Source organism: Madurella fahalii (assembly GCF_045866475.1).
Source record: "Madurella fahalii IFM 68171 DNA, scaffold_2, whole genome shotgun sequence".
In the NCBI taxonomy this organism is placed as follows: Eukaryota; Fungi; Ascomycota; class Sordariomycetes; order Sordariales; genus Madurella; species Madurella fahalii.
Genome location: NW_027263972.1, coordinates 5,090,585 through 5,113,291, shown reverse-complemented (window position 1 = coordinate 5,113,291; position 22,707 = coordinate 5,090,585). Strand labels below are relative to the sequence as shown.

The 22,707-nt window shown below is 55.3% G+C and overlaps 5 protein-coding genes across 5 annotated transcripts; 2 read left to right on the top strand and 3 right to left on the bottom strand.

The window, feature by feature from the left end:
- Nucleotides 1-176: 176 nt before the first annotated feature.
- On the top strand, nucleotides 177-2,167 carry cut15 (Importin subunit alpha-1; the record flags this gene model as incomplete). Its single annotated transcript, XM_071059666.1, has 3 exons — nucleotides 177-410; nucleotides 669-1,178; nucleotides 1,262-2,167. The coding sequence occupies 3 exons, from the start codon at nucleotides 177-179 to the stop codon at nucleotides 2,165-2,167; spliced, it is 1,650 nt and encodes a 549-aa protein (XP_070915767.1).
- A 1,226-nt stretch (nucleotides 2,168-3,393) lies between these two features.
- Nucleotides 3,394-7,728, bottom strand: ucp12 (Putative ATP-dependent RNA helicase ucp12; the record flags this gene model as incomplete). The annotated part of the gene is made up of 2 exons (XM_071059665.1): nucleotides 3,394-3,644; nucleotides 3,759-7,728. 2 exons carry the CDS (start codon nucleotides 7,726-7,728, stop codon nucleotides 3,394-3,396), a joined length of 4,221 nt encoding a protein of 1,406 aa, XP_070915766.1.
- Nucleotides 7,729-8,971: 1,243 nt separating this feature from the next.
- MFIFM68171_04244 (uncharacterized protein) lies at nucleotides 8,972-9,757 on the bottom strand (the record flags this gene model as incomplete). Its single annotated transcript, XM_071059664.1, has 1 exon — nucleotides 8,972-9,757. One exon carries the CDS (start codon nucleotides 9,755-9,757, stop codon nucleotides 8,972-8,974), a length of 786 nt encoding a protein of 261 aa, XP_070915765.1.
- A 1,436-nt stretch (nucleotides 9,758-11,193) lies between these two features.
- On the bottom strand, nucleotides 11,194-12,560 carry MFIFM68171_04243 (ER membrane protein; the record flags this gene model as incomplete). Its single annotated transcript, XM_071059663.1, has 2 exons — nucleotides 11,194-11,982; nucleotides 12,042-12,560. The coding sequence occupies 2 exons, from the start codon at nucleotides 12,558-12,560 to the stop codon at nucleotides 11,194-11,196; spliced, it is 1,308 nt and encodes a 435-aa protein (XP_070915764.1).
- An 8,213-nt stretch (nucleotides 12,561-20,773) lies between these two features.
- SNF7 (ESCRT-III subunit protein snf7) lies at nucleotides 20,774-21,635 on the top strand (the record flags this gene model as incomplete). Its single annotated transcript, XM_071059662.1, has 4 exons — nucleotides 20,774-20,957; nucleotides 21,029-21,233; nucleotides 21,301-21,491; nucleotides 21,556-21,635. 4 exons carry the CDS (start codon nucleotides 20,774-20,776, stop codon nucleotides 21,633-21,635), a joined length of 660 nt encoding a protein of 219 aa, XP_070915763.1.
- Between the last annotated feature and the right edge of the window lie 1,072 nt (nucleotides 21,636-22,707).

Genomic DNA, 22,707 nt, shown 5'->3' with positions numbered 1-22,707 from the left:
CCCCTCGCTATCGCTGCGGCTACCTGATTCTCATCCCAAGCACCTAACGCTGTCTTACTCGCTTCCGCAGCAAGGGTTTTAAGCAGCTGCTCCTAGTTTCCTCCGCCCACTCTGCCCCCGCTCTCAACCACCCAAAGCTCAACCCGTCACCCTTATCGAAACAGCATCTCGCAGCCATGGCCGAACGATACATCCCCGAACATCGGCGGACCCAGTTCAAGGCGAAAAGCACCTTCAAGCCCGAGGAGCTGCGCCGTCGTCGCGAGGAGCAACAGGTTGAGATCCGCAGGGCAAAGCGGGAGGAAAACCTGGCCAAGCGCCGCGGTATTGGCACTGGCGAGAACCGACCGGGCGCGTCTCTTGGTGCTGCGCCCGACAGCGACGATGAGAACCCGCCCAGCGAGTCGCAGGTATGTTCCGGTTCTCTATTTTCTATCGGGTCCGACATGCATCGCCTGTCTTAATCCTTTCGTCGCCCTCTCGTGTCTGCGACGCAGCATCGGCTTGCCTCCAACCCCACTTGTACCCCGCTGCCTGGTCTTTGGGCCGTTGTTGGTTTGAAACCGGGGCCGCATCCGGCACCACTGCCCATCCAACCGGCGACACAAGCATCGTCGCAGCAATCCTTAGCGACGCCTCAAAATCGGATGCTAACATGACGTGCGCAGCTCAATGAGGACCTCCCTCAGATGGTCGCCGGAGTCTTCTCGGACCAGATTGATCTCCAAATCCAGGCGACGACCAAGTTCAGGAAACTCCTTAGCAAAGAACGCAACCCCCCCATCGAGGAGGTCATCAAGACGGGCGTCGTGAGCCGCTTCGTCGAATTTCTGCGTTCCCCTCATACTCTCGTGCAGTTCGAAGCCGCGTGGGCCCTCACCAACATTGCTTCGGGTTCCGCGCAACAGACCCAGGTCGTCATCGAGGCCGGCGCTGTGCCCATCTTCGTTGAGCTTCTCAACAGCCCAGAGCCCGATGTCCGCGAGCAGGCCGTGTGGGCGCTTGGTAACATTGCTGGCGACAGCCCGCAATGCAGAGATTATGTCCTGAGCCAGGGTGCTCTTCGTCCCCTGCTCACGCTGCTCGGGGATAGCCGCAAGCTGAGCATGCTCCGGAATGCCACCTGGACCTTGAGCAATTTCTGCCGCGGCAAGACCCCTCAGCCGGATTGGTCCACTGTACGTCAAGCCAACAACCCCCCCCCCCCTTCTCTCTCTCTCTCTCTCTCTCTCCTCTGCCACCTGGTGCTAACACCCTGCAGATCAGCCCTGCCCTTCCCATCCTCGCCAAGCTGGTGTACTCGCTGGATGACGAGGTGTTGATCGATGCCTGCTGGGCTATCTCGTATCTGTCGGACGGTTCGAACGATAAGATTCAGGCAGTTATCGAGGCCGGAATTCCGCGCCGGCTTGTTGAGCTCCTGATGCACGCCTCGACCTCTGTCCAGACACCTGCGCTTCGCTCAGTCGGCAACATCGTCACCGGTGACGATGTCCAAACCCAGGTTATCATCAACTGCGGGGCGCTGCCATGCTTGCTCTCTCTGCTGAGCTCTAATAAAGACGGCATTCGGAAGGAGGCATGCTGGACCATCTCCAACATCACGGCCGGAAACTCTGCCCAGATTCAAGCCGTCATCGATGCCAACATCATCCCTCCTCTGATCCATCTGCTTTCGAACGGGGACCTCAAGACGCGCAAGGAAGCCTGCTGGGCCATTAGCAATGCCACCTCAGGCGGTCTGCAGAAGCCTGACCAGATCCGGTATCTTGTCTCGCAGGGCTGCATCAAGCCGCTCTGCGACCTGCTTGCCTGCCCCGACAATAAGATTATCCAAGTTGCGCTTGACGGCCTGGAGAACATTCTTAAAGTTGGAGACCTTGACAAGCAAGCTGCCGGCGACGGGCCGGATTCCATCAACCGCTACGCTCTCTTCATCGAGGAGTGCGGCGGTATGGAGAAGATCCACGACTGCCAGACCAACGCCAACGAGGAGATCTACATGAAGGCGTACAACATCATTGAGAAGTACTTCTCGGATGAGGATGAGAATGCCGATGAGGCCATGGGCCAGCCTGGCCAGCAGTTCGGCTTTGGCGCCAACGGGGCTCAACAGAGCGGCGGCTTCAACTTCGGAGCCAACGGTAGCGAGTCTATGGATATGTAGGGCGTTTGCGCCAGCTCAAGTAAAGGATACGATGGGTTGGTGAGGGAAACGAGGATCTTGCGGTTGCCGGATCTAACCACGTCAACGCGCTATCCCCGTTTATTCGGGCCACCAACCGTTACCCGCTTGCTCCGGCTTTACACCATTGGCGTTATTGCAGCACCCCTCTGCCCCTGTTAGACCTTTACGCGACACGACACGTCTATGCGATAGGATGGCAGTCACCCAACCCATTATATCCCCCCCACTTCCCCCCCCAACCACCCACACAACCCCTCAACCACGCTTTATCATAATTTTGTTTTGAGAGACAACCACGGAATGGTAGCATAGAGGGAGAGACCAGGCCGTTTGGTAGCTTGATAGCTCCAGCCTGACGAAGAGATGGATGCGTGTTACGGATTATGCAGAAAGGAAAAAGGGTCTGAATGGTAGCTTGATAGCTCCTACCCTGCGACGAGAACAGGGGCGCGCGAAACCGCGCCGCGCTAAAGCCAGCGGCGGGCCCCCTGTGAGAGAGGTGGCAGCTCCAGCGCAAGTGTCTACTCGGAATAGGCCATTGCTAGTGCATGGCTGCGGCGACAGGGATGGTTGTCGTGGATTCTGAGTCTTTGGCTATTGGTCGCTGCCAAGTGGCAGGTGACAATCGAAATGGCCCGAGGCGGATTTTGGACGACGGGATGGAACGAGCGGCTGGCGCACCAGACTAGCTCTCTATCTTTCTCTGCAGACAACAATGAAGCCACGACAGCGTTGAACATCACATGAATGTGAGAGCCAAAAAACTAGGTGGCCAGGATTAAGCGGGCATTGTGAGATGTAGCATTCTGCATCCAGAACCGTGTCTCCCGGGATCCTGCAAGGAGTATGCTGGCATGCTTCAAGTGGATGTTGCGGCAACGCCAATTCTACGGACCCGCCATGAGGGGTGATGTTTGAGGTTTGGGCAACAGGAAGGCCGTTGAGGGCCGCTGTTGTGCCCGCCTTATGCGTTCTTTTGACTTCCGACTCGCATCAGGCAAGCGTGTATTGTATGCATCCACACTCGCCAAGGGAGCACTCACTTAACCATGGATGAGGCCCGTCTATTCCAGTGAAAGCCGTCAGCCAACCTCCATTTTAGTCTAGAATTTCATCCCACCCGCCCATGTATACTAGAAATGTAATACCAACCCCGATCCTCTTCCCCACCCGTCCTATGTTTGTTGATCGATCCCCTCTCTCGCTCACGCATCCAGCCCATCCAACTCGACCAACTTCGTCACTACCTTGATGATCTCGTTCCCCTCCAAATCCAGGCCCGGGTTCTCCACCCGCCTCGCAATAAGCCGATCGATGACGCCCCGCAGCCGCGACACCAGCACGCCGATCCGCGCCCATCCCCGCAGCCGCAACCACCCGTCCACGACCAGGCCGCGCCCTTGCGTGTCCAGCTCGATGGCGCCCGAGAAGAGGAGGAGCGTGTAAGCGTTGAAAGCTATATCCGTAAAATCATCAGCACATTTTTCATGATTCGTAGGCAGATGGGGTAGAGAGGAGTGGGAGAGGGATGGGTGGGAAAAGAAAGGATGGGTGTGAGGATAATTCTTACGCGTCAAATCCCGCACAAACACCTTACTCGTCGACATGATGCCAAAGTACGACACGTACGCGGCGTTGCCGGCGAACCCCTGGCTGTCGAAGAGGGTGCTGGCCGGGTGGATGAAGACGCGGCCGCTGTCCTGGGAGAAGTACTTGATGGTCTTGGCCTCCGGGTCCAGCTCGACGGCGCCCGAGACCGACGTGGCGAACTTCTTGTCGGGGAACTGGATGCGGCAGATTTGCGGGGAGAAGGCCGATGCTGTGAGGGCGCGGAGGAGCGGGGAGGATGCTGCGGAGGAGGACGAGGAAGAAGAAGAAGACGGAGAAGAAATGGGTGTATAGTGGCGTGGGACGATGCCCATCTCGGAGAGTGCGCCGTAAAACTGCGTGCGGGTCGAGGCGATGTCCGAGAGGGTAGGGAAGGAGAGAAAGTTGTCGTCGCAGAACTGGCGAACTCTGCGCGGGGGAATCGCCCGGTCCGCCATCATGGCGTCCCACTCTTGGAAGGCACGCAGGTCGGTGAGCAAATCCCCGTCTCCCCGGGCGAACCTCATCTTGGCCTGCTTTGCCTCGTCCCGCTTCTCCGCTGGAGACAGGAACGGGCTCTTGGTGCTCAGAATGGCGGCGATGGTCACGCACTCGTCGAGACACCCGAAGATAGACCCATACACCATTAGCTTGCCGCAGCGCAGGTCGGCGGGAATCATGGCGAGCTGCTGGCCGAGTGCGGTCAGCTCTTCGCCGTCGAGGGCGCCCATCCGCCGCAACATGGTGACGGCGCCCTCCACAGCGGTCGCCTCGGGCGGCGTGGGTGCGCGCGCCAGGAAGTGCCCGACGTCGCGGATGCCCATGGCTCGGACGGCGAGGCAGAGCTGCTCGAGCGGGACGCGCCTGATCTCCGGGTCGGGGCGCTCGGCCATTTGCGACTCAAGGTTCCGCGTGTAGAGCTTGTAGCACTTGCCTGCTTGGACACGGCCGGCACGGCCGCGGCGTTGCTTGCAGGCGGCCCGGGAAGCCCACGTCTCCTCGAGCTTGCGCATGTTGTTTTGCGGGTCGAAGGACGTCTCCTTGACTCGACCACTGTCGATGACGGCTACAATGTCGTCGATGGTGATGGATGTTTCTGCCACGTTGGTCGCAACTACCACTTTCCTCTTTCCCGCGGGGGCGGCCACAAAGACTTTCCTCTGCTCTCTGGTCTCGAGAGATGCGTGGAGAGACAGTACGTGGAGAGAGGTTGTCGAGCGCAATGCATTGCAGGCGCGATTGATTTCGGCCACGCCGGGTAGGAAGATCAGTATGCCGCCGGCCTTTTGTGTTGTCGACAGATCGCTGTCGATGCCCTTCACAGTCTCTACGAGCAGATCGTAGTTGATGCGTGTGCCGAGCTTCTGGATGGTCTTGTTGATGGGATCCACCTGTTGGTCTGCAGATGGCCTGCTGGAGAACCCATCGTCGTAGTAGTCGTTTCTGTTTCCGACGCTGAAGCCCGTCATCCGGATCACGTCGTCGAGGTAGTAGTCCTGAACCGGGTATGTGCGACCAGAAATCTCGACCATGCCAACGGTAACGTTCTGCCTGTCGGCGGTGAAGTAGTCCCTGAATGAGGCCGCATCGAGAGTTGCGCTCATTAGAATGAGCTTCAAATCCCCCCGCTTATACAAGACATCACGGATGATGCTCAACAAAAAGTCGGTATCGAGGCTGCGCTCGTGGACTTCATCAACGACGACATGGCTGACGTCAGCCAGCGAGGCTACCACGTCCTCGACCCGACCGCCGGATGTCTGGAGACGTCGGAGCAGAACACCAGTCGTCACAAACGTGATCTTCGTGTTCGGGCTAGTTTTGCTCTCGCCCCGGATAGAGTAGCCCACCTCATGCCCGACTTGGACACACCGTTCCTCAGCTACTCGATCAGCGAGGCCAAGGGCCGAGATACGTCGTGGCTGAGTCACAATGATATTCGCTCCATTTCCGAGTCCCTTGTTGTACAGGTCGTCCAAGATGAACTGGACAGACTGAGTCGACTTGCCGGAACCAGTCTCGCCAGAGATGATGGTGACTTGGTTTTCCGTGACGGTCCGGACCACATCGGCCCTGACCTGCCAAGCTGGCAATCGCTCCCGCTGAGACAACATCTTCTTGTAACTTGGAGCCTCGGTTCGCGCCATCCACTGTTGCTTGCTCTGAGGGCTTGGCGTCCAATTGATGGGTTTTGGGTAGCGGGGCCGTCTCCGGACCGGCCTGTGAGCCGATGCTGGCTCCTCCGACGCTGCTGACGCCACGGCAGCCACTTCCCGGAGGGCCCCAGGTCTCTCAATGATCTCGTTGATGCTTTCCTGGACCCAACTCGTAACAAAGTAGATCTTCATCTCCTCGCCCTGCAGCGATTCGCTCGCATACCCGAGGGCTTTCTTGATAATGCTTAGTTTGATGTAGGCGGGCAAGGGCGCCAAGATGGACAAAATGACCTGCGCCGGATACTGCGAAGACCGTCGAAACACCAGATATGTCTCAACGTCCGTGTTCGCTCCGTTGGTCACCGAGTCGATGCGTATCTGGCATACTTCGGGGGAAGTACGAGTGTACTTGTCCCCGAAGCTCGCCTCAAGCGTCGCCATTTCCTCTTCCCAGCACTCATCGGGGGTCCGCCATGAGTCGACCTCCTCTTCCTGAGTAACATCCTGACCACCACCGCTGGACAGAAGCAGCCTCTGCAGGGCTTCCGCCGCCTTGGCTTCGTCACCACCGTTTGCGTCAAGGATTTTGCGGCAGAGGTCGATGGAGTAGCCGGACTGCGAGAGACGCTTGATGGCCCCCTCTCTTCGCAGGTCGGTCGCTGCCACAGTGACGCCAGCACTGTACCGCTCTGGCAGGGCCCATCTTGGCAGATCATCCTCGGGGATATGCACCAGAAGCCACTCCAGCGTCTCCTCGCGGTCCTTGCACTCCTCCACGGCCTCCTCGATATGGCTCTGCCGGAATCCCAGCTCCTTGAACTCGTTCACGATGGCCGCCCTTTGGGCCGGCGTCATGACCACTCCATGGGGATTCCACACCGTCTCTCTCCTCAATAGGTCCTCCAGCTGCGCGCGCGTCTTATTTCCCATCTCAATCTTGGGCACCGTCGCCCAGCCTCTCATAAACCCATGCGCCCCTCCCCCTCCTCCGCCTCCCCCCGCTGACCTAGAGCCGCTGCCGCTTCCGCCCCTAAACGCCAGCCCTGGCTCGTTCGCATCACCGGCCCTCTCCCTCGCAGCCTGCGCCTGCGCCTTCTTCTTCTCAGCCGCCGCCTTGGCCTCCTCCCGCTCCCGCGCCGCCTGGAACGGATCGGCCTCGTACATCCACCCCTTGCCCTCCTTACAGTCCTCCTTCTTGAGCGCCTCAAAGTCCTTCCACAGGGCCTTGTAATCCGGCGGCAGCGAGATATGCAGGTTCTTCATGTTGCAGACCCGGTACAATGCGTAGGTGGCAGCAAAGTGCTTGGCCTCGAGCGCGGTGGGTTTGTAGGCCAGGTGGACATGGCTGGGGGGCAGTTTGAAGGGCGGCAGCTTGGTGACTTGCTGGGTCTTGGGGTTCTTGGCGCTCAGGCTGACCAGGGCGGAGAAGCCTTCCTTGGTCTTGATGGTGTTGTAGTCGGGCTTCTCCCATTTTTGCCTTTGGCAGTGTTCCGAGAGCAGGTTGACGGGCAGTTTGCCGGTCCAGGAGGCGCCGCCGATGATTTGTCTTACCGTTGGGCGGGGCGGGCCGTCGGGGGTATCGGCTGGGTTGTTGCTGTTCGAGGGGCCGCCGCCTCCTCCTCCCCCGCCTCGTCTTCCCTTGGGGTCCTTGTCTGAGTTGGTGAAGACGATGAAATCGCCTTGAGCGGGGGGTTTCTTGGCGTCCTTTTTGCTGCTGGATTTGCCAGCTGTTGCTGTTGTCGGGGCTGGAGTGCTGGCCGCCGGGGCGCTGTTTTGGTTCTTGCCCTTTTTCGCCATTTTCCAGTCCTGGTATGTCCCTTATCCGACGTATTTTGTGATATTTTGTTTATGATTTTCTCCTGTAACTGAGGTCTTTTAAGACCGGTTTGGTGAAGATTTCACACAGCTGTAAGCGAACCCCGAGTTCGATCCACTTGTGCACAGCGGGCCATGGCAGTCCTGCTCTGGGCGAGTGAAGAATGAGTAGCGTGAAGTGGTTGGCAGCAAAGGTCGGCGGGATATTGTGAGACTGCCGGATGCTCTCACCGCGCGCTTGCTGCTCACGGGGTTCCTGAGCGGCGGTGAAAAGCCTAGAGTGGCGAGCACTTGGAGCACCTCGTTTGAGCGACGAACAGGAACCCGCAGACTGCACATCCCCGATAATTTGCCGGATCCTGCTCAAATATTCGCATAGCCACACAGCCGTTGCCGATAAAGCGTCCCAATTCACAGAAGCCGCCAAAAAAAAGACATGTAGAGTAGCCCGAAAGGTGCTACTAAGTACACATGGTAAGAAGAAACGGACGGTCAGGTCTGCCGAGTAAAGTCGCCACTTTGAGGAGGATGCTCTTGTGGGCCAGGATGGAGATGGACAAACAGGTGGCGACCACGAAGCAGCCCAGTCGAGATACCACATAGTAGCGGTAACCCCTTTATACGATACCCTCTAAAGAGAGACATCAGTACGGTGCTTCTATGCAATCCTCATTTTCTCCCAATCAAGTGTGCTGGGCGATGTAGCGTCTCTACTGTCTGGAAGGTGACGAATCTGTATGCTTGAACTCTGTCTGGTAGTGGACAAGACGATGGTGATAAGATTTTCTTCCGGTTAAGATCTCGGCAACTCCAGTTTGCTATCGTTTAGATTCCATCTGGACCATCGCAGCCTAGTAATACAAGCGACCAAGATGCCGCATGGTTGAATAACAACGATACCAGCTCTGAAAACCAGAAACATACCAAGAGTACAGCGGCATCCGCAAAGGCAACCAGACAACCGAGGACAAGAGAGCCCGAAAATTCGAACACGACCCGCAGTCCAATACCAAAACTCCGAGTTCGGTCTGCAAAACTTTATGTATATTCTTAACTCCTTCCTCTTTTCTCCGCCCTACGTGCCGACTCGACGTGGAAGCGCAATTCGAAGGGGACTTTCTCTGGCTTAAGTAGCATAATGTTAGCCTAAGAACTACTTGTGCAGAAACAAAAAAGACGTCAACTTACCGCCACGTCCAGCTCACCGCGACGCAGCGGCAACCCCTCACTCCTCGTCCTCATCCATCTCCTCCCGGCTCTCCTCCTCTTCCTCATCCCCGCCACGCAGCTCACTAATCCCTTCCCCGTCCTCCTCCTCCCCCTCTCCATCCTCCTCATCGTCCTCCTCCGCTTGCTGCAGTTGCAGCTGCAGCTGCAGCTCCGCCTTCCTCTGCATCTCCCTCTGCTTCTTCCCCGATCCCGGCGGCCGACCCCTCCTCTTAGCAGGAGTCGTGGCAGCCTCCTCCACAGAGACCGCATCCGCATCTGCATCCGCGTCCTCATCCTCCCTGACCTTCCTCGGCCGCCCGCGGCCCCTCTTCACCGGCAGCCCGCCCCTGCCCACCCCGGCCCCGACCCCCGGCCCCGCAGCAGCCTTGGGGGGCCTCCCACGGCCCCTCTTCGCCGCGCCCACATCCTTCTTCTTCTCCTTCTCCTTCTCCTTCTCGACAACCGCCCTCGCCAGCGCGGCCTCGTTCAGGTTCACGTTCTTCCTCGGCCGGCCCCGCGCCCGCGCCGGCGCGGCGCCATCTCTGGCAGAAGAAGACGAGGTGGCCGCGGCGGCGGTTGCGCCGCCCGACGCAGTGACTGTCGTCCCGCCCGTCTTGGTCACCCCGCCCTTGTTCGCCTTGGTCCCGCTGCCCTTGGGCCGGCCGCGGGGCCGGCCCGAGGGCACGGGCGTCTTGCGCTGGGAGGGGTCCTTGGGGGGCCGGCCGCGCCTGGGCTTTGTTGCTGGGGCTGTTGGGTCGATGGGTGGTGTGCTAGCGCCCGCAGCGGTTGTGGCAGACGACATTTTTTTTTTGTTCTTTTTTCCTTTTATTTTCCGATTTAATTTTTTGCTCCACCCCTTTGCAGGCAATGGATTGCGGAGACGGGTATATTGGCTTCTCCGTTGATTGTTGACGTTCGGTCGCGGACTCTTTTTTTTATTTTCCTTTTTACTTTTTTTTATATTAATAGTGACGCGCGCAAGGTTGACGCGTCAGGCTGAGCTGAGGTGCGGTTGTGTGGAGAAAGCTGAGGTACCTAGGAAGGCAGAGGGAACTTTGTAGAGGTTGAGACAAAGAAACCAAGCTCGACCGATGAGGCGACAGGTGGTGGAAAAAAATAAAGAAAAAAATAATTAGGGGACAGACAAGACAAGTTGGGATCGTGGAGGCAGGTCGGTTTTAATTGTTATTTTCAGCCCGTCTCTTTTGGGTTACTTCAATTTTATTTTTATTTTGTTTTACTTTTTTGTTTCTTTTTTTTTATACGGGGTTTTTTTTTTTTTTTTTTTTTTTTTTTTTTTTTTTTTTTTTTTTGTCCCGCGGGGCAGGGTATCCAGCAAAGTCCCAGTGACGTTGTTTACCCCTGATCTGCTCCGTTGGGCTCGGCTAAATCTAGGAGCTCTGCACTGGGCAAGGTCATGATGCATATTTTTCTAAATGGCGTTTGACATGTTCTTGCTCTTGGGGTTGATTCGTTTAACTGTAAGCCAGCTAGAAGGGTCCATTATTGACCCGGATTCCCGTGTCTTATTTGATGATTCAACAAGCTCACCAGCGAACTGCACCACACAGTAGCAACATTTACGTGACACAAACGGCACAATACATCGAAACTGGCAACAAGATCAACGCAAAAAAAAAAAAAAAAAAAAAAAAAAAGGGCCGCACCCATGCCCACCCGCCAGCGTACGTCAGAACGCCATTCAGACCGAACTATAGCCAGACCGTAAGATAAAAAGGAGAGATGAATCGCTAACCTTGGCTCAAACCGGCAAGTCCTGAGAGAACACGATTACCATCACGCACACGTACAACAGGTCAACAAACAGGAAACAACATAGTTAAATAGAAAAGAAGACGGGATACCACAGGCCAAAATCATGCCTCCAATAACGCCATTCGCTGTGTGCAGTACCAATGTAGCCATTATCCCCCCACCGCCGCCCTAGTCCTTTTGCCAGTGTTCCAAATTCTGTGGTAGTTGTGGGGAAGACGAAGAAAGGAACAAAAAATCAACGTAGAGATCTGTGAGGTGGTATACTCCCCAGCGTGTCCATACTCGCCACGTCTTCTTGACCTTTCCCCCGGTCTCTTCTTGAGAAATCCCCTGCCGGCCAAGGTGCCGAGCCTAACTCCTGGGTATCATGCCTCCTGACTGTCCCTCCCATCCCTCGACTTGCCCCTTTTCCTTTCCTCACACTTATCAATCGTAGTTCCCCACCCATAGCCCCACCCGGGCCTAATCAGTTTTCCAATGGACGCCCCCGTCCCCGTCCCCTCCGAGGTATAACTCGACGGCGTACAGGGCCATTGTAAAGGCGATATTGACCCACCGCCAGGTGCCCCCGCCAGCATCCCCGGCCCGCAAGGTCCAGCCGGCGTCGTCGCCGCTGGATACACTAAAATGTTGCAAGAGCAGGCTGGTGTACACGGCGATGAGCATCGACGGCGAGAACCAGCTGAGGAATCCAAGCAGGCGATTTGCACCATCACTGTCCTCCAGGGTTGGTTCCTCCATGATGGCCTGTGCCCCTAGTTCCCTGACGGCCGGGATAATCCTCGTCGCGCAGTAAAAGACAATGATGCGATATGTTAGCGAGATGATGACGCTGGGCGTGATGGTCTGGAACGCCGCATAAAGGAACTGGAACGACGAGTTCACGGCCGAAGGGAGGCTGCTCAGCATGTGCATCAGAGTCGAATAAGAGGCCATGATGATTGGGGGAAGTGGCGGGAATTCGGGTTGTGACGCGGCCGCTTGCTCCGCTGCGGCAGCGGCCTCTGGAGACGGTTGGTAGTCGGTGAATATCTGATAAACACAGAGGACGGTGTATGCGAAGAGCAACGAGGACTCGACAGGGTTCCCTCGTCCGCTAGCTATGCCAAAAGCGCACAGGAAAAACGCGGATGTGATGGCAACGCCGATTAGAATAGCGTCGAGGTTACCAATCTGCGGGAAGCTGACGACGCGCCACAGGAAGTAGACGGCGCTTGAGATAACAGAGCCCGAGAAAACCAGAAGAATGATCTACGGATTCAGCATCAGCAGGGGGCGGAACGGATTGTCAAGGAGTGCATGTCACCCACCACCCAAGTGTCACTCCTCCCACGGTTGACGAGCCACCTCGTAATCTGGCCGGCGGCCTGTATCACCAGCAAGCTGCAGAAGCCCTCAAGGAGCTGGAAGACGGGGCTCGAATAACTCAGCGTGTTATCCCACCCGCCCAGGGCCACCGTCTCCAGAAACCCCTCGTGGCCAAAGAACCATTCTCGCCAGCTCTTATGACGCGTAGTGACGCTCGAGAAAGTGCGCGACACCCAGCCCGTAGTGCCCGCATCGACCGAGAACCGGTTGAGCGACCAGATCAAGAGCGCGGGAATGACCACCCATTGTGACAGACCAACAAGGCTTGTAAATGTCCACCGTATCCGCGATCTTTCGGGTGTCAGAAGCTTGCTGGTGCTGTAGAAGAAGTAGAAGAGGAAGAGTGATAGCGAGTAGGCCAGGCCGGCATCGCGGCCCCCGACGTCGAAGGCGATGGGTATCGATAGCACGACGCTCAACAGGAAGATAGCGCTCGAGCAGGCGCTGATAAGCCACCACATTGTTGCTGCGAACGACTGATGCTCGCCCACTGCCAGGCCCAGCAAGGAGTATACGGTTCTGGTGATGGCCGGTCGAGAGGGACAGACGGTCGCGGGGCGCTCGATGCCAGGCGGCAAGCGGGACTCAACACCGTGCACCCACTGTCCGTGGCTGGCGCGGGGTCGAAGCTGCAAGGGAGGAGAGCGATCGAGCAAGCAAACGTACCCGTAGCTCCGCCAGGATGACAAGTTATCGAGGACGGGCTGATGGCTCTTGTCGCGTCGTCGGTCGGAGGCGCGGGAAAGTGGTGTCGTAGAGAGCGTTGCTAGGCGCCTGTCGGGAGAATCGATTCGTCAATGATCTGAGGCATCGATTTTGGGCCCATTTGTTTCCTTGATGTTATTTCACGGGAGAAGAGAACTAGCGGTCTGCAGCCTGCACTTTGTCGCGTCTTAAAAAAATAGCGGCCAGATGCTGTGAATGTTGACTTTCTATTGACGTCTCTTGGGTGATTTCTTTTCGTACTTTTGATTGTCCACCGTGTCCCAAAAAGAAAAAAAAGTCGCCGACCCTGACCTGCCCTGCCGAAAATTGGGTGTGTCCACCGTTATATTCACGTGTCCAGATGTGGCTGTAGCTTAACGTTAGCTTCCGTCGACCGCCAGCATCCGATCTGATGGCACGATTCGTCCCGACGAACGGACCGCTGATGCGCCCAACAGATGCGAAGGCGGAAAGATTGCTTTTCTCTTTAGATTTCGAGCCTGCGATGTTGGTGCTCGTGTGCATCTCTCGGATCTGGACATGTGCCTCTTCCCACAGGATATGCAGATAGGCCCTAAATGAAGCTCCTCTCTGCATGCCTCAGTTCATGCATGAGGAGCTTGGGGTATGGTCTTGGCATCTGGCCAAAGCATGTGACGGCAAGTCATCTGCCAAGTCAAGCCACTGGCGTCAATCCTGAGTCAGATCTGTGCATCCGACTTTCAATCTTGGATATCAATGGTTCTCGAGAAGTGTACCACATAGTTGCCGTCAATTCCATGTTTCCTTTCATTTCGGTGCTTTTTTTTTCTCCGCCGTTGTGGATTCCTCCGGGCTTGAGTGTTAGCTAAGACGTGGGAACGCACAATGTGACCTTGACGTCAGTATCTAAGGCGCTGTAATAATGGTAACTATTCGCCCGGCTGGCTTGCTCCCGATGCCGGAAGGCTTACTACATACCCAGCATCCAGCGCGTCGTTCTCGGTCCAGAGAGTTGCTTGTGCCACCCATTAAGCGCCGGTTTACGATATCAGCAAAATTGACAAGTCCTCTACTCTTCCAATTCCTCCCAGTTGGCAAAAGTGTGTGCCCGAACCCAGCAAGCCAAGTAACTCCAGTGCTTTCTGCACAACATCCGGTTCGTTCTCGCTTTCGCCAAGGTATTCATGAACAATAGCAATGTATTATCTGTCGGATGGCATTAAACATGTAAAGTTGCTAACGGGAATGACGGGCGGCCGGAGTACATCAGACCGTTCCACGAGACACCATTGCCTTCCAGCCAGCCAGTCGTAGCAATTGCGCATCCGTGGGATTAACGATATTACCTGGATGGTCCCCTGTATCAGTCGTTGCTTATGGCAGGCTTCGTCGGGAAAAACGCCAAGATTCTCCATAGACTCCTCCCGTTGTCGTTGGGTCGGCATGTACTGTACCAAGATCGGACGGCTCGCCGCCGCCGCTTGCTCCACAACCGCCTAACACAGCTAAGGTTGCTCAGCAAGAGAGTGACGGACAGTTTACCAGAAATGTAATTACAAGAAAGCGGCCTGGGAATCTCTCGCTCGCTTATCGGTCACGTGCGCGTACGCAACGGCCAGATATTCTGCAAGAAGCTTGTGCCATATTGATGTATTTCCGGGATTTATCACAATACACGGCCGACCTTCTGTTACTAACCTCCCAGTCCTGTAAGTAGTTCCACAGTCCCTTTTCCCGCTAAAATGACAAAAAGTCATCCACTGGTCAAGCACGACTTGCATATTGGACTGAGGAATGGCTGTGGCAGGTTGGCAAGCATCTCTTCGTTACACAAGGTCGTGTTGCCACCCGGTACCGTTACCTCAACGGTAATACAACGTCAGGGCTGGTGCGAACATTGCAGTGGGGAGTATCACCATTGAGAGGTTGTGTCGACAATGTATCCTTAACCTGAGCAGCTATTCCTTGACACTGTGGTCCAAGCGATGTTCGATACTCAGGTTACCGAAATAAGTACTAACGTCATGTATTCTGGGAGAGCCGGGAAACAAGTTACGAGTAAATCTACAGAGATATCTACCGACTGCTTTGCCTACCCTCGCCCGCCAAGTGTACTGTGATGTTTAATCCACATCGTGCCATTCAAGATAGGGAACATCATCCCAAGAAGTTCTACTTCTTAGTACCCAACGCAGAATGAAACGGTGCCCAGCCTGAACTATTATTCAGGCTATACCTCCAAACGCACCAAAAAAACAAAGTATTCGCCTCGGATGAAAGTATCTTGGCTCAGACTACCTCCTTTTGGGATGTAGCAGAGCAGCAGGCGAAGGTGAAGGGTGAAGATTACATATCTCTCGTTCCTAAAAGAGGCAGTGTGGATGGCGGTGTCGTTGGCCTCGGTCGAGCAGAGTTGTCACGCTATACATGACTTGCATTCGCTTCGACATAGCAACGCCAGGTTGGGCAAGGATGTTCTCCTCCCATCAAGTTATAGTCTCTCACTTTAACGGGAGAACATAAGGTACTCTATCGGCTGTTAAGAAAGGTGGCCATCGTAAAATAGAATCTCTAAGTGAGGACGCCAAAGTTAAAGTTCTGACAGAACGCATTCCTGAGATGAGATCGGGGAACCGAATGCTAAGCTGCTACGGGGTTAACTCTCTTCGTGTGTCAGAGGTAACCGGCTACGAAGACCCTCGTTGCGTATTTGCCTGGGAGTCTCGCTCCACGGAGGAATCTAACCGACAGCTCTTGTAGTAGTGGTTATCCGAGGAGATGCATGGGAATGTCCATTACTCATGTACGTCGCTGGCAGGCTGCCTTGTCGCTGATCCCCGGCGAGCGGCTGTAAGGGCTTTGATGCCGGATGGGAAAGACAGATCATCACAACGGGTATCAACCTAGCCCGCCTCGCCAGCAAGGTCAACCTAGTCGTTATCCGCTCGGCCCCGCTCCGGGCGCGGTGAGCGTCCAATTTACAGACAATGACCAGCTACGCGTAGCCGATCACATCTTCTCCTGACTCTCATGACTTCTCAATTCCTGCCAAGCGAGTGACTGCTAACCCTCGAAATGAGGCGTGCCCGAACTGCTGGAACGACCTTCAACCAGCCATCCAAACCCCTGACCCGCGCCTCGCAAATAGCGACTCCGCCAAACATCACGCAGGAGCTTACCGTATCACAGCCCGCGCGAAGACATGCAGATGACGAAAGCTCCAATGCTTTACGACGCCCTAAGCCCAACGCACAATCGCTAGCTAGGCAAAACCCCTTGACCCGGTCCCCATCCGCCGATCTTCTCGCCCCATCACCATCCATTGGCACCAGTGACGCATCATGAGCGGAGTGGCGAAAAGCAAAAACGCTACAACGCCATGGATGGATGAGGGTGGGAAAGTAAACATAACCAAGAGTCATTCGGCTTGTCGACACGGACCGACGAAGCTGAGCGCATGCAAGTTGCAGCAACATCGCAAAGTAAACATCAAACACTCGAGCCACGTAAGTAAACTCAGGGGTAAGCGGGCATGACTTGCCTTCCCCGGTCTCAAGCCGTCCCGTCCATTCATCTACCTGTCCATCGTCCATACAAAACCAACAAAAACTTAGTCGTGCAGCATCCCACCCGGAGCAAGCCAATCCAGCAACGTCACCCGTCTGCAAACAAAAGTCAACAAACATTGGCCAGAACCGCAGAAGTATCGGCATCACCAAAGAGAAACCCCCAACGTCAAAACACCGAGACCGATCTAGAACCCTTACCCGCATTGATCCTCTGGCCCGTCAGGGCGAGCGGTGGTCTTGCGGCCCCGACGTGCCCGAATCCTTTGGCCGCTCGCCCACTCAAACCGGCGGGCAGGAAGCCGCAGGGGAGCATTGGGGATGCTGCGCAATGTGGGTTGGGCATGCCGTCTTGACGCACTACTAGACATCCCACGGCCCGATACCCAGTTGCCGCTTCTCGCGTGGTTCAGATATTGCCCAATAAACCATGCCACTTATACAATGCCGACGGGTTGGGCCACAACACGTTGATCAGACACCCTGCTTGAGGCTCAGAACAGAATCCGAGCAACTGGATAGGCGAGCAGAGCAAGGCGGACCGCCTGCTACGTGCACCAGAGTTCCCAGGTTCGGCGTGGCGTACGTGACTATCCACATTTAGGTGCAAGGGGAGAATCAGAAGTCTGTGGTTGCCTGACTGTTTGGACTAACTCCCTAGGCACGCACGATCTGAAATGCTAGGACCAGGATAGTAGAGAGACAATAAAAGAGCGGAGATCGGCATTATGAAGCAAGGTGCAAGGAATCTGCAACGAGGCTGAAGAGCAGGGATTCTCTCTAGGAAAACCCGCAGGATCAACAGCAAGCCTCAACCTGTGATTAGACACCGTAAGATAGATGGGGCCTTGTGTTCAACCAAGGAAATACACTAGGTGGCATCTATTCATCAAACCCCCATTGACCTAAGGAGACACGGTGCTGTACGCAACGTGATCAGGTTGTGGCAATCCACCCGCATGGAAAGATCAGCGGATAGCATTGCGTGCAGGAACCGAACATGCCAGAAATTGCCACCCCACGCTTGTCAGCGGCGTCATCCATGTGAAGAGCAAACCGGGGAACGCATCAAGCCACAGTCCAGCTTTGCAGTGGCAGTTCGCCAAGATGTCGATAGGGCTGCATGGAACCTATATCACCAGGTTCTCGTTAATGAGCCGGACGTGGGTAACAAACCATGGGTGCCTGTTTTCGCATGGAACTTTCCCTCAACTAACACTAGCTTAAACGAATTTGGAATGGATGCAACGCGTGTGTATATGTGTATTTGTATGTGCGTGTCTCACAAGGCAGTACAAATGCGAAGGAGGGGAGGGGCGAATGAGGCGGAAAGTGAGGCGGACGCTGATCCAGCCAGTGAGGGACGACTCTGCCCATCACGAATACCACCAACTGTGCCATTCACGGACTTGCATCAACATGTATGTGAGTGGTTACGGTTGATTGAGCGGTGTAGGTCATAATACGATACTTCGTGACCTGATCTGGAAGCGTCGTCGGCCGTAACCTTATCTCGACTGGCCAACTTTGGCCGACGGACGGCTTGGAACGACACATAAATAAGGGCTTCTTTCCCCTTGATCTCAACCACAGAAACACGAGGGAACAAGATCCTCCTCGGCTTACCTGTCAACGCCATTTTGAGCTTTCCGAACAACATGTCGTTCTCGTCATCCATGAACAAATACTGGATCCCTCACTTGGATATCCACAAGAAAGTCATCACCCAGCAGCTCCAGTATTATCTGGGACCCGAGGCGACGGTGAGGTCATTCACTCGAGACGTAGGCAGATTCTCCCCATACTTCGAGAGGGGTTGGCGGTTGACGAGCTCAGGGAGAGGATGGCTTTTTGATCACCACACCAGGACCTTGCCTGACCGACGTGAGTTACCCGTTACGCGACAAGAGCCTGATATTGACCGTACGATTGACCCCTTCTAGGAGCAAATAGATGATATCTGCATCAAGTCGAAAGAGATGTGGGAGAGGCAGGCGGCGGCAAGAACATCCGGCGGTTCAAGCAAAACCTTGAAGCGGCCGCTCCACCAGCCGGTTGTCATAGGCAAGGCTGGCACGAGTGATTCGGCTAGGCGGAGAAGAGAGGACCGTAGACGCAATGAGTCGAGAAGTCGACGCGACGAGAGGCGTCGAAACTGAACGTATCCCCGCTCCGGCGTCGCCACGAACAGGGCGTTTTTGTTGGCTCCAAGCGACCGACGTGGGGGACTCAACTGAAGAATTGCCGGCGATTTCCTATGCAGGGGCAGAACCAGAATCGTACCATGCCGTGTTCAACCATTCCACGGTCGTGGGCGGAGCTCGAGGTTAAGGAGGGAGCACGGTGGAGGACGATTGGCGAGCCGAATGTTTTACATAGCCGCCTAGGACGCAGCTGCTATACCGAACTGTGGCATGGAGGTTGCGAGCCTCTGCGTTCAGACCAGCAGTATTGTGCCATCTGGCATGCCAAAGCCCCAATAGACACTGCATTTTTCCTAACTCCGGCGGATGACTGCATACGTATGCCGGATGCTGCAACCGACGTGAAGAGCTAGCCGGATTTTGAGTGGCCCAGTCCCAATCGGATTACCGCCTATCCTCGTGCATGTTAGACATGATGAGATTTGAGGAGGGGCGAGGTGGTATATCGTGAGCAGCGCTACAGCGCGCACTCGGTATTGAGCGGATGCCGTGGCGGCCTTGCAGTGACGGTGACTCTGCAACGTCAATGTGGTGTTGGTAGCGGTGCCCAATCCCTTGTTACCTTCCAAGAGGTCAATCCAGATGAGGACGTGACTACCATTGATGCCATGCAGACATCGTATCCATTCCCCCAAAAAAAAAAAAAAAAAAAAAATTAGGAAATAGCGAAAACGTGACTTTAAGTAAAGTCATCTGTAAGACGGTGGCGCTGGGCTGGAGCTGCTCGCTGGCTGTGGTCTCGCGGCGTATGTTGGAGCAACTTGCTGGAAGTCCGGCTGCTGCTCTAGCTCCAGAGAAGCATGAGCTTACAGCCACGCTCAGAATCCACATGAGGGACGCAAGCCGAGCACATGCGATCGAATATTAGCCAAGGTATGCTTCGTGCCTTGGAATACGGCGATAGGGCGTTTTACCGCTGGATCGCCTAGCGGGCGAATTGCCTCGAGAACAAAGATTTTCAGCCAGGCAAATTTTGTCTCAAGACGGGCTCCGACGGCCGGCACAGCTTTTCTCGGGGTGCAGGGCTCTTAACGACGCCGCATACCGCTGCGTATCCATGGGCCCAGCCGACCAGAGAAGGAGGGCCTGAACGGAAATCCGTGGATGCCCAGCGGTTGGCCCTTTGCAGTCGGTTGAATGGTTGGTATCTGTAATGTATCCGATCACGTTCACCCACTCTCCGTTGCGTGTCTGCTCTACTCCTAGACTTTCGAGAACGAGGTTCACGTCCACCAGCGCGACGACGGAGCTGGTGTCCTTAGGCAGACGGTGCTGTAAACTCAGGATTCCAGACATCGGTGAGTAGGATTTTACGCTGAAGTGGTTTTGTTAGTGGGTTGTTGAACCTCCAGCCAGGGAGCGAATCTGAAGCGCATAGCCTTGGTATGCAGTTTGGCCCTAGGAGAATATTACAGGGGATATTGAGGGAGTTCAAAAGGCAAGGGACCGAAGAGTCGTCTGGCAGGACAAAATAGCATGCAGCAAGAACACTCACCATCCCAGGAATCTCACTTTGTCTCCCACCTGTTTCCGCGGCAAAGTCGAAAGCAGGCACAGCTGCGACGGCGGAGGACCATTAGACATGATGGTAACTTAGAACAGAAGTTTTGGCTCATTCCGAAATGGAATACTTAAGAGTGTTGGTCCGAAGCCAGAGAAGCCTGACGAAGCTCTGAGTATTGGTAGCACCTTCCAAGCCTACCAGCATCATCCCCCATCCTCGACCGCTTAGTCATCGTAAAAGAGGATCACATGATCGCCCGGTTGAACTTCGGGGCCCGAGCAGGCTTGCTGTCAAGGCGCCGTTAATCTTGCTCTCGACATTGCCGTGACCTTGTTGGCGGCGTGTTGCATCCCAACGCTGATAGGCAGCCTTCTTCAGATTCAGCGCATTATTCGAGTGCATCCGTCAGCTCAGCACCTGGCTTCTATTTTCTCAAGTCGCCCGAACTTACAAATCCTAACCAGCCGGCCTGTTGCGCCTTTCCCGCACCTCGGCAAGTGGCTGCACCATTGCCTCAAGTTAGGCTGCGACCCCGCCAAACCTGGTGAGGCGTCATCGGTCAACCTGGTCAGTTGGAGTGCGCTTCGCAACGCCCAACGCCAAACTCATCTGCCGTTTAACTCAGCGTCGACCACTGATTACCGTCGATAACTACCGCCTACTACCGATTCTGCTTCGAAAAAAGGAAGAAAAGAAAAGAAAAAAGCCCTGCCATGTCAGGCATCTTGGGTTGGTTCGGCGGCGGAGCCGCCCAGAAGCAGAGAGATAGTCCCAAAAACGTCATCATCGATCTACGGAGCAAGCTGGAGATGCTGGAGAAGCGTGAGAAATACCTCCAAACCCAGATAGACGCGCAGGTTGAGATAGCGAAGAATAATGTCACATCAAATAAAAAAGGTAAGCTCGTCGATCGACGTCCTTCTGGATGTGCTCTGCTGGTAGATGCTGACATACGAATACTATGATAGCGGCAATGGCGGCGCTGAAACGCAAGAAGCTCCACGAGCACAACCTCGAGCAAACGTTAAACCACATCGGTGCCATCGAGCAGCAGATTAGCGCGATCGAGGCGGCGAACATCAACCAGGAGGCGTACATCGCTATGGAGAGGGCGAAGGTTGCAATGAAGCAAATACACGGTAAACTTACGCCTGGAAAGGTCGACGAAACGATGTATGTGCTCCACACCGCGTTGCGGCTTCATAGATGGATATTTGAATAAGCGCTGACATATTGGCAGGGACCAACTCCAAGAATACAACCGGATCAACATGGAAATTGGAGAGGCAATGAGCGCCATCGCCATCGGCGAGCAACCCGACGAGGAAGAACTGATTCAAGAGCTAGAAGAACTGCAGCAGCAGGAGCTGGACGACAAGATGCGTAATGACACGGTCCCCGTCCTACTGCCGACTGTGGCGAATGGAGAAAGTGAGTTGCCCCCCCGGCCGACATGCCTGCCATACGTCAGCCTGCTGTACTAACGGCATTTTAGTCAAAGGGAAGGCGACTGCAGCAGAAGAAGACGACGAGGAGGCGGAGCTCAGGAAATTGCAGGCTGAGATGGCCATGTGAGCTTGGGTGATTTGGCAGAAGACCGCGCTGCCTTGACATTGCATTGCGCGGGGTAGGATACCTGGTGGCGTTTTTGTATGGGGCGCTCGTCTCAGAGGAGTGACAGCGGCTTTGACACGGTGGGAACCGCCAACGAATCATAGGGGCCGGAGACGTTAGCCGGGAGATGGGGTTGGCCGTATCTCTTTCATCAGTATTAGCCACTATCCTTGGAGTTTTTACCTCTGAGGCGACGGGGCTGGCGTTTCGAGGTTCACAAGATTTTGATGTAGGTATGGGCGCAACTCGCGCAGAGTCCTTTGATACGGCATTTCACCTAACCACAGATTTACCAATACTGCTTGCGGCGTGGTCCGATGAAGCCTTGGCGCCTTATTAGCGCTCAATGCTAGCCTCGCGGCTCCATTGGCATGCTACATAGAAGATGCCCTGGCTGGTGAACCTTGTGATGGCATCTTCCTCCCCGCTACGACAGATCCTGAGAGCGCCCGGCGTGATCAACCCCTCTCACAAGACATACCTTGCCAACCTCGCCGATGAGGGGTCTGCACACACCGCCTTTTACTCATTGGATCCATCACCTCTTCATCCTCGCCCCAGAAGCGAGATCAACAAGCCCCATCCGTCGAGGCGGCTGACCAGTCAACATCGAGTCTCAGGATCCGTATTCTCCCGGTTCCCAGCCTCATCTGGGGCGTGGCTGTCTTGCAGACCAACTCAAATTCATCGCCTAACATTGGATTGCAGACAGCTCAATGACGGCCGTTAGTAGCATGGATAGGTCAAGCAACAAGCCGCGGTAGGGCTCTGAGATAGATTAGTATTAAACAGGACATTACCTCGTCGGTACCTTGTGTTGATCATGGTCAGCTGTTAGAGACGCCTCGCTGGCGAAATCCTGAGGCTCTCGGATTGAGCCCGCGTACCGGTGACATGGATTAGTACAGAGCGGGGTTGAGCTTGGCATGTACTAATACCTGGGGACCAATCATTTTTCCATTGCATGGTTTTCTCGACTTTGCTTTTTTGAAGACCTCGATTTTTCCATGTTAACGTAAGGCCATAAGTATTT